The following is a 16,513-nucleotide window of genomic DNA, read 5'->3' as shown; positions in this document are numbered from 1 at the left end:
TTATGCGAGTCACACAGGAATCGATCGGATCTGAATAGCCAACAATGGGACAATGCAACAATTAAAAGTGTAACAGTCGGGGTGTAACAATTAAAATAGTTGGTGTATACGGAGGCACGCGCTGGCTGCAGCCGCTGCCTTTGTGCTGCTGACGGACTAGACGAGGTAACGCACATAAACAAGTCTCGGTAAAAACGAGTTTTCTAAGTAGCGACGGCCGGTACTGGGAAGCGCGTCGACGAGGCATGGGTATGGCTGCTTAGTGCTTACCGTAAGTTCCAGGGGTCACTGTCTAGCGTCTAGTCGGGCAAACTGTCACCTCTGCGAACCGTCGTATGAGCCACAGTTTAGAAAGGTCTGCAACCTCATCAAACTGTCATCTCGACAAACTGTCATCTCGGAAAATTGTCATCTCGGAAAACTGTCATCTTGACAAAGCGTTCGGTATCTCGGCAAATTAACATCTTGAGAAACCGTCACCTCGAAAATCTGTCATCTCAACAAATTGTCATCTTCACAAACACTCATCTTAAGCGAATGTCATCTTAACAAACCGTCATTTCAGTTAACTGACATCTGGGCAAACTATCAAATCGACAAATTGTATCTACAGCAAACTGAAACTTCATATCATAATTCTTTACATGTCGGTCGAGAATTAAAATCCCTGTTAAGACCGCCTTGTTGTCAAACTATAACGACAAAACTATTGAAATTGTACCAGGATCAAAAAAGTTAAAAGTGACGAGAAAATTACATGGATAGTTTGTTGAAATAATTATTGAAATGTATTAAATGAGGCTAATGCACGATCCCTACTCTACCAAACCTATTATACTATTATACAAAGTGAGTTTCCTTTACATTCGAAAACTCTCAGAATTATTCACCTCACGAGCTTACCACCACGAATAATCACAATCAACGTACGAACAGCATTGTTAATCAAACAACCACATCTTTAGACCACGTCATGATTGTTCTGATTGCAGATTTACAACCGAACACCACGACAATGCGAATGCGATAATCGACCACTTATACAGATATTCACAGAGCCGTCAGCATAAATCCGTGCGTCAAATACAAGGGCGTCAATCAAAACACGGGATTATGGGACACCGCAGTGTTCGATCCGACAAAGGCTATGGAAGAGAATTGTGGAAAATGGATAAATCATCGCGTATAGGGGACAGGTGACGCGGTGTGTGTGTGCGCGTGTGTGTGTGTGTGTGTGCGTGTGGTCGTACTTACACCAATTACCAGATCGCTGCACCGTTAGCTGTCAGATATATACCACAGGTGCTCCGGACAGACAGGCACTGTACATCTGCCATTGAAGGTCAACCGACCACTTTGGATTTGTTTTAGGAATGTTTCAGTTTCAAACGAATTATATATCGTTTAAATCTCACCTAATTTCGTCAAGGAAAGAGAGCGTACTATTATTTCATAAATCACTGTAAGATATTTAAATGTTCCTAGACAATAAATGTAATAAATTATTATACACTAATCATTCAAAGGTATATCCTAAACTTAAAAGAGAGGCTTTCACAGCCTTCCTTTTTTCTCATATAGTAACGGATTGATCAATTATCTTTCTCAATATATATACTTCCTAACATTATGCGATACTTTACTACTACAAAAGAAACTCACCTGTTCATGTTTCTTGAGGTAGCTCAGCCTAGGGAAGGCCTTGTCACAAAACTGACAGGCGTAAGGTGTAGCCTCCGTGACTCCTACGGTGAAGGTGAGTTCGGCGTCAGGAACATCAGAGGCAGAGTTAGGGGTAGCACAGGAGCTCGGGGGAGAGGTCTGCCCCTCGGAACCCCACGAGGATCCTGCCTCGGTACCCAGGGCGTCTGTAACATGAAAACACCATAAGATACCATAGAAACACTATAACATAATATGTGGTCTCTGCCCCTCGGAACCCCACGAGGATCCTGCCTCGGTACCCAGGGCGTCTGTAACATGAAAACACCATAAGATACCATAGAAACACCATAACAGGAGCTCGGGGGAGAGGTCTGCCCCTCGGAACCCCACGAGGATCCTGCCTCGGTACCCAGGGCGTCTGTAACATGAAAACATCATAAAATACCATAGCAACACCCTAACAGGAGCTCGGGGGAGAGGTCTGCCCCTCGGAACCCCACGAGGATCCTGCCTCGGTACCCAGGGCGTCTGTAACATGAAAACACCATAAGATACCATAGCAACACCCTAACAGGAGCTCGGGGGAGAGGTCTGCCCCTCAGAACCCCACGAGGATCCTGCCTCGGTACCCAGGGCGTCTGTAACATGAAAACACCATAAGATACCATAGAAACACCATAACAGGAGCTCGGGGGAGAGGTGTGCCCCTCGGAACCCCACGAGGGTCCTGCCTCGGTACCCAAGGCGTCTGTAACATGAAAACACCATAAGATATCATAGAAACACTATAACAAGAGCTCGGGGGGAGAGGTGTGCCCCTCGGAACCCCACGAGGGTCCTGCCTCGGTACCCAAGGCGTCTGTAACATGAAAACACCATAAGATATCATAGAAACACTACCTATAACAAGAGCTCGGGGGGGAGGTGTGCCCATCGGATCCCCACGAGGATCCTGCCTCGGTACCCAGGGCGTCTGTAACATGAAAACACCATAAGATACCATAGAAACACCCTAACATGAGATGAGGTCTCTACCATTCGGAACCGCAGGAGGATCCTGCCTCGGTACCCAGGGCGTCTGTAACATGAAAACACCATAAGATACCATAGAAACGCCATAACACGAGATGGGGGTCTGTGCCCCTCGGAACCGAAGGAGGATTCTGCCTTGGTACCCATAGTCCGGTAATTAAAGAGAAATATATAGCGGAGGTTCAACAAAATTGATTCAAAAGGTTTTTCAACGGATTTCATTAGTTTTATACCTCCACACAACACAAAAAAAAGTCTACCAAAATCTGACTTGGGGAAGTACCTGAATTATGGTATTTAAATTAAAATAATAATTTCTCCATGAAAAAAAATAGATAAAAATATTGTTGCTATATATAGGTTGTAGTATATCGTTTTTAATGTTTTGAAGGGTGGGGAAACTAAATATGCAACTTAAAATGTGATTTGACGTCAATTGACACCACAAAATGGCCGCCAAAATAGATTCATGGGGAAAAAACTAAAATAAAACTTACTTTTAGATATAGGGTGTAGTATATTGAATTCAATGTTTACAAGGGTGGCAAAACCAAAAATGCAACTTAAAATATGATTGTATAAAATATAAGGTCATAAGAAGAAATCACAAAAATACGCCCCATGGGGAGAAAAGTTAAAAAAAACTTGACTTTACAAGTTGTAGTAAGGCGATTTTAGCTTTTACAAATGCTAGTAAACTAAATATGCAACTTAAAATAAGATTTTACATCATGAGACGGTGGCGTAAGATGTGATACCGGGGCACATGGATTATTTTTACATAGGGAATAATAATGGTATTTTAAAATATTAATAAATCAAATTCAATGAACACACGTTTGAAAAGGGAAAAAGGGTACTTGGTCCTAAACCTTAGACGCTCATACTCTTCATACACGCTCGTTGCGGATGTAGTACCAAATAGAGGCCCTATGGAATAGGAAAACTATCCGTTATGAACAAATACCATGATCTCAAGGAATTCACTGCATTGACATGTGGTCAGTGTAAAGGGGTCACATGCACAAATGGGCAAACCCTTGATTTCAATGAAAATAAGTAACAGAGTAATTTCTTTCATAGTAACAATCTCTAAAAAGGTGACAAATGATAGATATGTGGGACTATTGTTTAACACTTTAGTCAGTTTTAACAGTATTTTATTAGCAGTATGAATTCTCGGCTGTATTTATATTAAAAAGTGTGTTCATTGAAATCGAATTATTTCTACACTATTATACCATTATTTTAATACAGTATCCTATGTAAAAATAATTCATGTGCCCCGGTACCCCGTCTTACCGTCTCATAATGTAAAATCTCATTTTAAGTTGCATATTAGTTTACTGGTATTTTATAAAAGTTAAGATTGAAAACTAAAACCTAGTTCCAAAGATAGGCTATTTCAAGAGACGTTTCTGTAATTTATTTTCCGTAAATTTAATAATAGTGGAAGAATATTAGGAAAATCTACCTAACAAATTAAGACTAAGTGGAAACTTTGCACAGTTGTTTAGTAAGCCTAAATAAATAAAATTTCAAAAGTCCCCATAAATCCCTGCTGTGCTTCAGCCGCCATCTTGGAAAATGGTGGCCAATTTTCACTTTTTTGACAATATTATTTCACAAACTATTGGTATTAGAGAATTTTTGTAAACACAAAAGTTAAAGAACGTCTAAAGATGCATCTTTTTATATTACAAGGTTTGCTCTATCTCTAATGGTTATTGAGATAAATAATAAAAGTTAGTATTAAATAAAAAATTCCCATGTTATTCTTATGGAAGAAAATAAATTTGTTGCAGTTTGCTTATTTATGGATATATTTTTATCAAACTTGGCAAATTTATTTATTTTATACTAAGCTATTAATATTTAACATAAATATACACTTTAGTACCCTCCCTATAGCAGTAAACCTATTACTCGTTAAATTTAAAGTTATTTAAATAGGGAATCTATCTTACATTTTTAGGATATAGTTTTAGCAAATGGATATTCATTTTTCAATCATATTAACAATGTTAATCATTTTTCTTATTGGTATTACGATTTAAAGCCCACTTACTTTTTTGTCACTATCATGTAACTACTAAAAACTTAAGTGGTACCTACGTTATTACTCCCGGTATATTTTTTGTCGGTAAATATTAGGAAATTGAACCTTAAAATCCGGTCTAAATTGAAATTTTGCACAGTTAAGCACAGTGAGACTAGTTGAAAATACCGGCTGTGCCTCAGCCACATTAAGTCCGGATTTTAAGGCTGAATTTCCTAATATTAACCGTCAACATAATTATACCGGGAGTAATGAGTAGGCCTACCATGTAAGTAGTTACATAGTAGTGAAAATATAGTGAGTGAGCTTTAAACTTACTAATATTAATAAGGGAAAACTATTGTTAAAAAAAATAAATTTCCATTTGCCGGACTGGATCATTACTAAAATATATCCTAAAAATTTAAGATAGATTCCCTATTTAAATAACTTTAAATTTAACGAGTACTAGGTTTACTGCTATAGGGAGGGTACTAAAGTGTATATTTATGTTAAATATTAATAGCTTATTATATAATAAATAAATTTGCCAAGTTTGATAAAATTATATCCATAAATAAGCAAACTGCAACAATTTTATTTTCCTCCATAAGAATAACATGGGAATTTTTTATTTAATACTAACTTTTATTATTTATCTCAATAAACATTAGATATAGAGCAAACCTTGTAATATAAAAAAGATGTATTTTTAGACGTTCTTTAACTTTTGTATTTACAAAAATTCTCTAATACCAATAGTTTGTGAAATATTGTCAAAAAAGTGAAAACTGGCCGCCATTTTCCAAGATGGCGGCTGAAGCACAGCAGGGATTTATGGGGACTTTTGAAATTTTATTTATTTAGGCTTACTAAACAACTGTGCAAAGTTTCCACTTAGTCCGAATTTGTTAGGTCGAATGGCTTTATTATTCCTAAAATTCTTGGACTATAACACGTACAATGCTGATCAAGAAGTTATTTATTTCTAAAGGTAAGTTTTTCAACTTTCCTTCATGGGGCGTATTTTGGTGACTTCCATCTTATGCTTTTAAATTAGATACAATCATATATTAAGTTGTATAATTGGTTTTGCCACCCTTGTGAACATTAAATTCGATATACTGCACCCTATATCTAAATGTGAGTTTTATTTTAGTTTTTCTTCCTTGGAAAATATTTTGGCGGCAATTTTGTGGTGTCAAATGACGTCAAATCACATTTTAAGTTGCATTTTTAGTTTCCACACCCTTCAAAACATTAAAAACGATATACTACACCCTATATATAGCTAAAATATTTTTATCTGTTTTTTTTTTCACGGAGCAATTATTATTTTAATTTAAATACCATAATTCAGTTACTTCCCCAAGTCAGATTTTGGTAGACTTTTTTTTGTGTTGTGTGGAGGTATAAAACTAATGAAATCCGTTGAAAAACCTTTTGAATTAATTTTGTTGAACCTCCACTACTCAATGACTGGACTACCAGGGCGTCTGTAACATCATATCAACATCGTAACAGGTTCTTCCTTCATAAGTCTGTATACAGTATAAACACTATAATTTGAGCCAGGGTGGTTGTCTTTCCCTTAAACACACGAAGATCCTATAAAAAATCATATACAACTCTTCAAGAACATAATTAAATCCAAATGTTATTCAAGTCTCCCTTAAGTTGACACACTACATAGAGGTCTAAACGTCGGTAAATGAAAGTGTTTTCCACAATTTTGACGGCCGTTACCCGAAGACCACGAATCTAGACAAATATATTGATTGAGAAATACAACGGTCCACATCTCGTTTATACACGTACCTTCAAACTGTAAATAATGACTCGTATGCAATGTCTGGTTATAACTAAACATAACTCTTTGGAATACATGTTCGGGAACACATTATTATGAAAATTGCAAAATTGTACTCTGTCATAGTCAAAGTCGCCTTCTACATAGGCCACAAAATTGTGTATTCAGCAAAAATAGTAGACCTAACCATGTTTAGAAGAACAGTAAATATATTTCCAGCATATATTTTTTTCTTATTCCTTATGTTTAAGATTGGCTTAGTTATTGACCACATAGCTACTCGACGTATACGAATTGCTATGGGGACTGCGCCATGAGGCCGAAGTCCTAAAGGGAGTTAGCGATTGGATGAAGTCCCGTTTGGATAGAGATCCCACGGGATATGGTTGGGGTTTGATTCCTGAGGGAAAATACCTCATGTGAGGCAATTCAAACAACCAGGAACATTAACCACGTACATTTCAGCGTTTTGACAACAGAGTTATAGTAACTGATGGAGTATTTATAACTCAATGAACAATATTATAATTATAAATTTGTTAAGTCAATAAAATTGTGTTAAAATTAACTATAGAGTTCATATATGATGAATGTACAAATCTCCGTTTTGCTGTAAATCAAATTATTGCCCTTTTGATCAAACAACTAAGTTGTGCGTACTTAATATAAATATTACTGACTAACTCATACTCAAATGTTGTTCAATTTGTATATGATATTACTTAAGAAGATGACTTTTTAACTATTTTCTTATATTCTATGATTAGAAAATTTTGTTTACGTTTCAACCTTATCATCTATACAAAGTTTTCTTGTTTACAACAAAATGTAACTTTCTTACCGAGATATTTATTTACAAGCGGTTTGTGTTTGTAAACTTGTTATTGAATTTGTATTAACATTCTTTGAACCAGATATTGATATTAAGTTTAGGGTCTTATATGGGTAATTGGGTGGTTACAGTGCTTGCCTGATAATCAAAAGGAAAAAGTTACCGGTTTTTTACTAATAAAAGTCAGTAGCTTTTGGTAGTTCAAAACTTGATCTAACCGTCATTGATCATTGGGCTTTAGTAGATAATTCTGACAAAAAAACAGTCGATTTAAGCCACTACAAAAGCTACACAAGGCATCTCACTCTATTCTACACTCGTCCTTTACTCATTTAGAATGCGCTTAAATCCATTACCATCTCAATTTATAGTAAAAATAATTTATGAACAAAAAAACTTTTTTAAAAACAAAACGTTTTTAAACGCAATAAAATGTAGAAAATAATTTATAAATATGTTGATAGTATAAATACTTATAAGATTTAAAACGAAAAACGTGGGGTGCATGCAATAGATAATTTACAATTACCTTCACCTATTAAACTAATGTATTATTATCCATTAAATGCATGCACCCAACGTTTTTCGTTTTAAATCTTACAAGTATTTTTACTCTCAATATATTTATAAATTATTTTATACTTTTTAGTGCGTTTAAACACGTTTTGTTTTAAAAAAGTTTTTTATTTATAAATTATTTTCAAATTTTTAGTCTTTAATGTGTAAATATGTTAAATATATTTTATATGGCCTGTTAATATATAACCTTTGACTATTAATACAACAAACCAAAACCTTATTATCTCTAATCAGATGTTTTATCTTTACTTTAAAATGCTTGTTTTATATTTTTAGAATATATCTGGAGCAGAACCTGTACCTCTTAATATTCTGCTCTTCGAACTGTCAAATTTAAGTATTTACAGCTGACTTAAATTAATTGATATGTTTACATTCTTTCAAAATGTAAACATGGAAAATTTGGAAGCCCACGGGGCATATCCCGTGGGAAATATGATAATTAAATGATATAATATTGCATTGTCATCCATTTGTGAGCTATGTTTCAAATTTCAAGTCTCTAGCTCATCGGGAACTTCGTTTAAGATTGATATCAAAATTTTTAGGAAAGCGACTAACGAGCTAATAAAAACAAGCCCATGGTGCGTAGCCCAACGGAATATGAAAATTAAATTATATAATATTGCATTGTCATCCATTTTGTGAGCTATGTTTCAAGTTTCAAGTCTCTGGCTCATCGGGAACTTAGTATAAAATCGATTGCAAAATTTGTAACGGACAAGAAAGCGAGCTAATAAAAACGTTAAAAAAAGTTAAAGTTAAAAAATATCAAGGCGTAAATTCCCTGTTTCTAAATATTTCCCCATTTTTTCACCTACGAACAAAAGTAAACACTTGGCAATTTTGTAAGAATGTGAAGATAGTAGTATAAATTAAAATAAAATCATCCCACTCCATCCTTCGTACACGTTTGGGTTAAAATACTTATTAATACGTCCATACATGATATTATGAATGTGATGCACTGATACAAAAACAAAATTTTGCCAATGTAACGTAATCAAACAGCTGTTTCAAAGACGGCTTCCATTGTATAAATCTTATGTTGGATTTGCAATCCCAGATAAACTGTCGTAGAATGAATACATACACATCTTGGGAGACTTTGGGCGGGGGAGGTAGTAAATACCGGGTTGAAGCCCCGGGGGCTTTAGGGGGGGGGGTGATAAGGGACCTTTAACTCACCGATAACGCTCTGGGCTGTCTACGAATAACTCCCTTCCGTTTTTAATTTATTCCACTACAAAGATCAGTTGTGTCGTGTTATTTATTGTATTAAAGTAGCTAGTATGTTCCAAAAATAATTTTCCACAATTCGTTTTTTTTTCATTGATTGTTATGAGATTACGTGAATTGAACACTTAAATGAGGCTGATATTTACTACTTAGATATCACTGTTGATAGCTCTATTTTAACAAACATTTTTTGGTGATCATGTCTTCGGCATAAACACTTAGTGGAACACGCCTTTGATTAAATATTTCTGTATATATTCATACATCAATTGTTAATTCAAAGGAGTATAACGAATAGGAGGGAAGAATACGTAGGCACAGCTGTATTCGCACGGAGGTTAAATATGTCTGTTGAAAGTCGGGAATTCACATTTAAAAGATTAAGTACTCGATTTAACTGAATCAGAATGATTCTAAACAGCACTGGAGTCATTCTATTCTAGGACGGTTCTGTCAATCAAGACTAATCAGTAATTTCATAAAGTCACTTCATTTAGACAGCGAATAACGTTGTGTACGCATTTTAATTGTTATATGAATTTTAGGATAAGTGTTCAGAGAGATTACAGCTTAGTTAAATGACTTAAACCTGTTTTCTAGCCAAACCGTTTATTAAAAGGCAAAAAAGGACACCATGGCTTTGTTTAGAACCATCCAAATTCAAAAATGTACAATAGCCTTTCCCTGGTGCAAACCGACTTGCGTCTTCTAACCACTGAAGTTCAAACGGTTCCGAAAGCCACCGAGGCGGTTCAAAACGGAGCCAAGCCGATCCCTAGAGACTATGGGTCCAACAGTCAACGGAAAAGGCCACTTTACCCACCGCCGGCGTAGGCGCTAGCTTGGGTGTGTGACGACGGAATAAAGTGGAAAACAGGCGCTTCTCCTACGCGCCTCCCTGAATTAGGGTAATTTCGTCAGAATGGGCCCTTCCTAATTTTGATATGGGCTGCGTTAAATTTAAATTGGGTGACACGAAAGCGCCCCAATGAGGATTTCCTGTGAACATCTTAATCGCGTTTAAGGAGTTAAGTAGCTAGTTGTCGTAAATGTTACGACTGAAGTGAGTGTAAAAGTACTTGATCATGACTGCATTAAGTTGGTGGATTATCTTCTAGTAGGCAGATCCTTGTTTAAAAAAATACATGTTTAAATCAAGTGTGTATTTTAAATTCCTTGGGTGCCTTTTTAATGTAGGAGCTTATAGATTATTTTAGTTACGAGTACTTGAGGGAATTCTATTTTTTCAATCTCTTTTCATGGCATTGTTCTGTGAGGCCACTCTAGCACTGTGCATGACACTATAATTTGTAAGAAAATCCTAAGGACCATACTATAGAATGTGTGAAACGGAACGATGTAAACCATTGTTTATCAGACTTAAAATCCTGATAGTAATTATCCTTTACATTTATCATACTCGCAACACAAAATATCAGAGACCAAATTGACGCACACAACATCAGAGTGAAGAACAAACTTAAAGTTCCAACATACATGCCCTAATGAAACAGGAAACGGTGACTTATTTCCGTTAACTGTGTTGGATGCATTAATAGGTTGTCTTAATAAAGTAAATATACTATTGTATGTAAGTATCCTAAACCAATTCTGCTAACTTCTATTTTGACGAATTTTCAATATATTGTTAATTTTAATTTATTAACATTTAGCGAATAATTTCTTTGTCTATTTCTGTAAAATCTTTGATTATAAAGACTATTGACTGTAATACGTCTTCAATAACACTCAGTTTCAGTAAGGCAGGATTATTGACGGGGGTCGTCTTAAGTGCTTTGTCTACATACACTGTCGGCAAATATAAATCCCACCAAATTCCCGAAATATTTCCTTCTAACATCAAACGACTGTATTCCCATCCCACCTGGATTCGTGTCAAGCTAGCAACACTGTGATTGTAAGATTGTAACACCCCCGGGCCTAAACAGCAGGTACACTTCAGGTGGTACAAGTATTTGCAATAACAGTAATGCCTGGGGCCCCCTAGGGATTTGACGAGGGGGGCGCCTCCAGGGCTGTCTGGGAACAGGGTCCCTCGGGAATACGTCTTTGTTGGTTTCCTTCGAGCAAAATAATTAAAGGGGAGTGTTGTGCTCCCTAGGGTGTCTGTCTTGTTTGTGTTGTTATGTGTAATTTTATAGTTGTTTGAAATAAATCGTATGTATAGCAAAGGTAAAATAACAATCGTTTAGTTTAGAGTATGTTAGATTTATAAGACAGCGACATATCAGAATGTTTATTTCAAGGCAAATGAGTGAATATTGAGAGTTGTATGGATTAGGTTATAGCTTTGCTACATTCTAGGATTAGCTTTTTTTAGACAGGGCCAATGATAAAAAACAGCTAGGTACAGGTTTCAACCTTTGTATTTGAAGTTTTGTTGATCTATTTGTTCGATTACGGTTTTTTATTATGCGTTATAATTGTACATGTGCTTTTTCAAGCATTTATAAAACCTAAATTTGTTTTATGGTTTTTAGTTGGATTAGTTTGCGGTCTTTCTCATACCGGGAGACAGAAAGCCACCGTGTAAATTGTTATTTCACTGTTGAGCGATCATATCAGGGAACCGGTTAGGTGTGTTCTACGTTCTACACACACGCGCTCGCGCATACACACACTCACACAAAACACATGGGACATTATTTTATTGAGATTGTAAACTTATGGGGTTTTGCTCTTACTTTAAATGTGAAAAATACAAAATGACTACAACTAAGCTCAGTATACTCGCTTGGCATATGTGAGAATACTCAGGAACTGATTGAACTGACACCATTGTATGAGTTACTAAATTTTATTTGACCACTCACTCTAATCTACAACCCTTTAAAACACAATACATTTATATAATAATCAATAAATCAAATGACGTATTTACCAAAGGAATTAAATATTTTGGGGCCCCAGTATCAAAATAAGAGAATTGAACACGTATATAAGTTTAAAAGTTATAGATATAATACATATGTAAAACGACTCGATCTTAATTAATTAAACCCTTTTACAAAAAAAATATAGATATTCATAAAATGTTATTAATCTACATCTTTGCCATTTGGCCAAAGTCCAGTTCACAAAACTTAAACCACAAGGCTAATATGAAATTCTATAAAATTAATACACTTAACAAACAAAGACTATTCACATTTAGCATGCTACCAAATATACACGTTTGAAAATAAAATACTAAATGAGAACTTACTTAGGCTATTTCAAAAACATTATTTTACAGGTTTAACCTTTAAGGCTATTTTGTTGTTGTTTTTTATAGCAGGAAATAATATTTTTATTATTATTTATGATTTATATCATCGATTATTTAGGTTTTAAATTTTTATTTTTAAGTTAGGTTTAATTTGAATGAATTGTAGTTATTTAACTTAGGCCCTTTTTTATGTAATTTAAATTTATCTTCTTTCTTCTAAAATTTGTTGTCCTGGGAATTATAATTGAATTTTGACATACCGAGGAGAAGATCTTGAGGGTAGATGAATTCCCCCCGAGGTGACGTCTCGTGATGTCCAGGCCTCCCCTTGTCTCCGTTGTTGGATGACTCGGTGGTTGATCCTGGTCCTCGATGGTGGATGACGACCCCCTGGAACCTCTTCTCTCGGCGTGGGCTGAGTAGGTGAAGTAGTTTGGCCTAGGACGTATTCAGGTGGCAGATTTTACCAATCCTGATATATTAAGTGGGGTCTACTCGATCCGACCCCGTCCTAAGCCTCGCAAATCTTCTTCCAGACTGATCCCATCTTGCTCCTCCTGTCCCTTCCTTTTTTTTGAGATTTCCCATCATTCTAATTAACCACGCCTACAGTGTCCAATCATAGATGATCCCTTTGGTGCTCAATGCTGTGATTGGCTGCCACTTCGATCAGCAGTTCACTGTAGACGTCAGGTTGTGCGTCCATTGCCCGGGACCTTGAATATGATACTTGTAGACTCGTCGGTGCCATTCAACATGTCTCTTTGTATTAGAAAATTGTAATATTTGATTTACTTCGGATTAATATAATTGTTTTAAATGGGCCTAATACGAATCTTAAAAATATGAAGCATGAATGAAATTTTAGAATTTAATTAAAATATACATATGTTTACAAGATGCACTAAGAGACGTGTACTAATTTGATGTATCAGTTTAATGTCTTGTTCTTTTTCAAGAAATTTACACAAAAAGATTACCGTTTTATATTGTATACATTTAAAGTCTAAGCGTCGCATAGTAAACACAGTGGATCCTGAATTCGTGGTTGTGTTTCATGTAGTCTTCCGTTCTTATCATTTTTACCATGTCTGGGTATCCGTGTTGATGTAGTAATTGTTTAGTAATTCTTTTAAACTATGGTTCTCAGTAAACAAAGCTATCATACAGCCCTTAAAAGCTTCCTTTTCTCATATTTGCGTTAAAATACGCACTCTAGTCTTGATATCGTATATCATAATGTATTCTTTGTATACTGAACTAACAATTTGAAAATGTGAAGAGTCTTAAATAAAATTAGTAATCAGTTTTAAAGATAAAATGTCCCATTGATCTTCCAGAAAACATCTATAATAGTACATTCAGAGAGCAGTGGTTGAAAAAACTCAGTTTACATTTTTGGACTGCTTTAGAATGTTATTTACAAACACTTTCAACAATTTGTGTTTACTACGAAACATTTAAATTACTTTATTTTAAACCAACATTTTTCAATTGTATCAGTTTACTCGACATGGAACTATACATTTTGAGGTAGCAAACTCCAAACCTCTGCTTTTAACGCCCCGTCAAGATTTGTGGATTTGGCGGGAGATGTATAGTTTTGGCGGGTAGACTCCCAGTGAAGTACTGACAGTGAAGTACGTCCAATATGGCGGGTTCCTGAGGCTAATGGCAGGAAGTAGTATTTTCTTGCCACGCTTTCCCCGCGATGGCGGGGGATGGTTCATGCGCAATTGCACGATTGCGCTCCACTCTCTTGCAGGGGAAATTGAGACTAATGCGCGCAAGAAAACACTCTATGGTCTAGGGTGAAGTTCTGAATTGGGGATTACTTAACATTGGATTGGGAGGCTGACAGCCGAGATGCTGGGGAATTGACCGGAGTCTATAGTTAGGACAATACACACTTTATAAATTATGTACAGTACAATTATCTGAACTAAACATGGTAAGGAAACAACCTTCACAATAAAAGACACTTGCATGTCTAAAATTTCTTGTTCAAAATTACAAATTAAACGTTCTAGACAGAATTTCTTAGTACCCCATTCTACACCCTACCATTCTTGGTACCAGTACGCCTGAAACGTCTTACAATACACTAGGAGGCACATAACTTATTATTTTTTTATGATACCAAACGGGTTATATTTAAGTATTTTTCAATGCTTGAACAATTTGGAGACATTTAATGTTTTTATTATTAAATAGTACCACAGACAATGGAAGAAACCATATTACAGTATTATATTGTCTGTGGTAGTACTAATAACGATTAATTAGAAACAACTAGTGCACCTATTGCTCGAATTCAAGCAATTGCACAGTATTACAGGCGTTATTTCAAAACGAATAACAGTCACATTTTCCAATGACTTATGAAGAGTCGACTCAAAAATAATGTAATAAATCACTCCACAGTTATCGAAATTGAAAACGAACGCTCTTGTGTTCATCATGTGTTTACTATGAACATGTGTAATTAATACAAATTATTATTCGTCTGCTTAAGTAAACAAAATTTATACTTCAAAACAAAAACATTGGGATTTTGATGGCCTGTGGCAAAGCCCGAGGGCTTTTATTACAGAAATTGGTGAAAGGGGGCGTCTACACAAAAATACTTAATTTTGACATATTGTTTGTGAAAATCCGTCAATCCTTAACGGAGGAGTAGTGTTTCGTAGAAATCGCCTTCACGTATTATATATAACGATGGCAGAACAAAGAAAATATTAAGTACGCGAAAATATTTATGCAATTGGTAAAAAAAACTTATAAAACCCGAGGAACGAAAAATTGAATTCAACTAAAACTTATTTAAATGTATGATTTTCTTGACTGTTTTTTAGCCAACTAGTTCCTAATCAAACTATTCAAAATCATCATAAGATCTAACACACACCTACATATGTGAAAACCGCCAAAAATCCCATAAGTAACGCCAGCCGTATTTTCAATTCTTTTCAAACAAAACAGCCGCCCCTGGAGGGGTGACAACATTCAATCCGCGGTGTTTTCTGTACATCCATCATGACACCTCGCGTACTCCCGATAATCCGGTCATGCGTCACAGAGATGGAGACGGATGATGCGGAGTTAACGTCTCCCCAGGTACAGGTAACGTCTCGACGAGGTGTCTGTCATCATATACAGCTACATCTACATCGCTCTCAATGTAGCCGACTGATGGGGGTAAGGTGCAAATGCACTGTTGTCGATGTAGTTTAAATTACTTGTTTGTCGATAAAACAGTTCGCAGCTCATTACGAAACGTTTTAATAGTCCAAGTAGACTCGTACTATACATTCCTAAAGTTTTTTCCCCCAAGACGCTAGGCACGAGCCCGGAATTGTTTTTCACATTACTTCAGGCTAGACCTAGTAGTTACGGCATTATCACTTAGATAAAATCCATTTGTGATTTTGCGGGATTTGAACCCGGGACCCCAGGAACCGGAGTCCCACGCTCTAACCACTTGACCAGATCGCTCCCCCAAAACCAGCATCTTACAGTATAATCTATTGTATTTTATAGCTGGGTAGATCAGTGGTTATGCTCGCCTGGTATTCAAAGGTCGCCAGTTCGATCCTAAGAAAAGTGAGTAACTTGTTCAATACTGGACCCAGCTGTCCTTAATCATTGGACTAATGCTGACCATGTGGTTTAATGCATCCCTCTCATTTTAGGGAGGAATTTACAATGCTCTTTAGTCAAAGGTTTCCTGAGTACTAGCAATTATGTAAATGTTTATTGATTGAAAACAATAACAATAAAGTTTGTTAAATTTCAATTATTAAATGGTAAACATTGAATTATTCCCTGCAAACTGGAACCACCGACAAAATTTGTTAAATTTGTACATTCTTTCTTAGGTTATACACGTTACACAAACCTTTAAATCTCATAAACAAATTTGAACTAGGCCTGTAAAATTTAAAAATAAATTTAAATGTGCGCTTTGATTAAACTGGAATGTAACCAAGCAGGTATCTAATTACAAAATAAGTAATCACGTTACAAACAATGAAAAAAATATAAAAAATAATCAGTTTATATTACGTCAGTATAGATTATTTTTATCAT

At 35.7% G+C, this 16,513-nt stretch overlaps 1 protein-coding gene across 1 annotated transcript in view; it reads right to left on the bottom strand.

The window, feature by feature from the left end:
* The window catches only part of LOC128997460 (zinc finger protein 423 homolog), a 62,362-nt gene extending 48,208 nt beyond the window's left edge, over positions 1-14,154 (bottom strand). The window contains exons 1-5 of the mRNA XM_054423099.1: positions 14,059-14,154; positions 12,685-12,862; positions 2,128-2,413; positions 2,001-2,083; positions 1,663-1,868 (exon numbers count right to left, since the gene is read on the bottom strand). Coding sequence (XP_054279074.1) covers positions 1,663-1,868; positions 2,001-2,083; positions 2,128-2,413; positions 12,685-12,862; positions 14,059-14,154 — 849 coding nt within the window. The remainder of the gene's footprint in view (positions 1-1,662; positions 1,869-2,000; positions 2,084-2,127; positions 2,414-12,684; positions 12,863-14,058) is intronic.
* Positions 14,155-16,513: the final 2,359 nt, after the last annotated feature.

The sequence above is a fragment of the Macrosteles quadrilineatus genome, unplaced genomic scaffold (assembly GCF_028750875.1).
Source record: "Macrosteles quadrilineatus isolate MER2022 unplaced genomic scaffold, UCM_ALF_1.0 Scaffold_6__1_contigs__length_79288215, whole genome shotgun sequence".
NCBI lineage: Eukaryota > Metazoa > Arthropoda > Insecta > Hemiptera > Cicadellidae > Macrosteles > Macrosteles quadrilineatus.
Note: the sequence above shows the minus strand (reverse complement) of the source record. Positions and strands in the feature narration are given on the sequence as shown.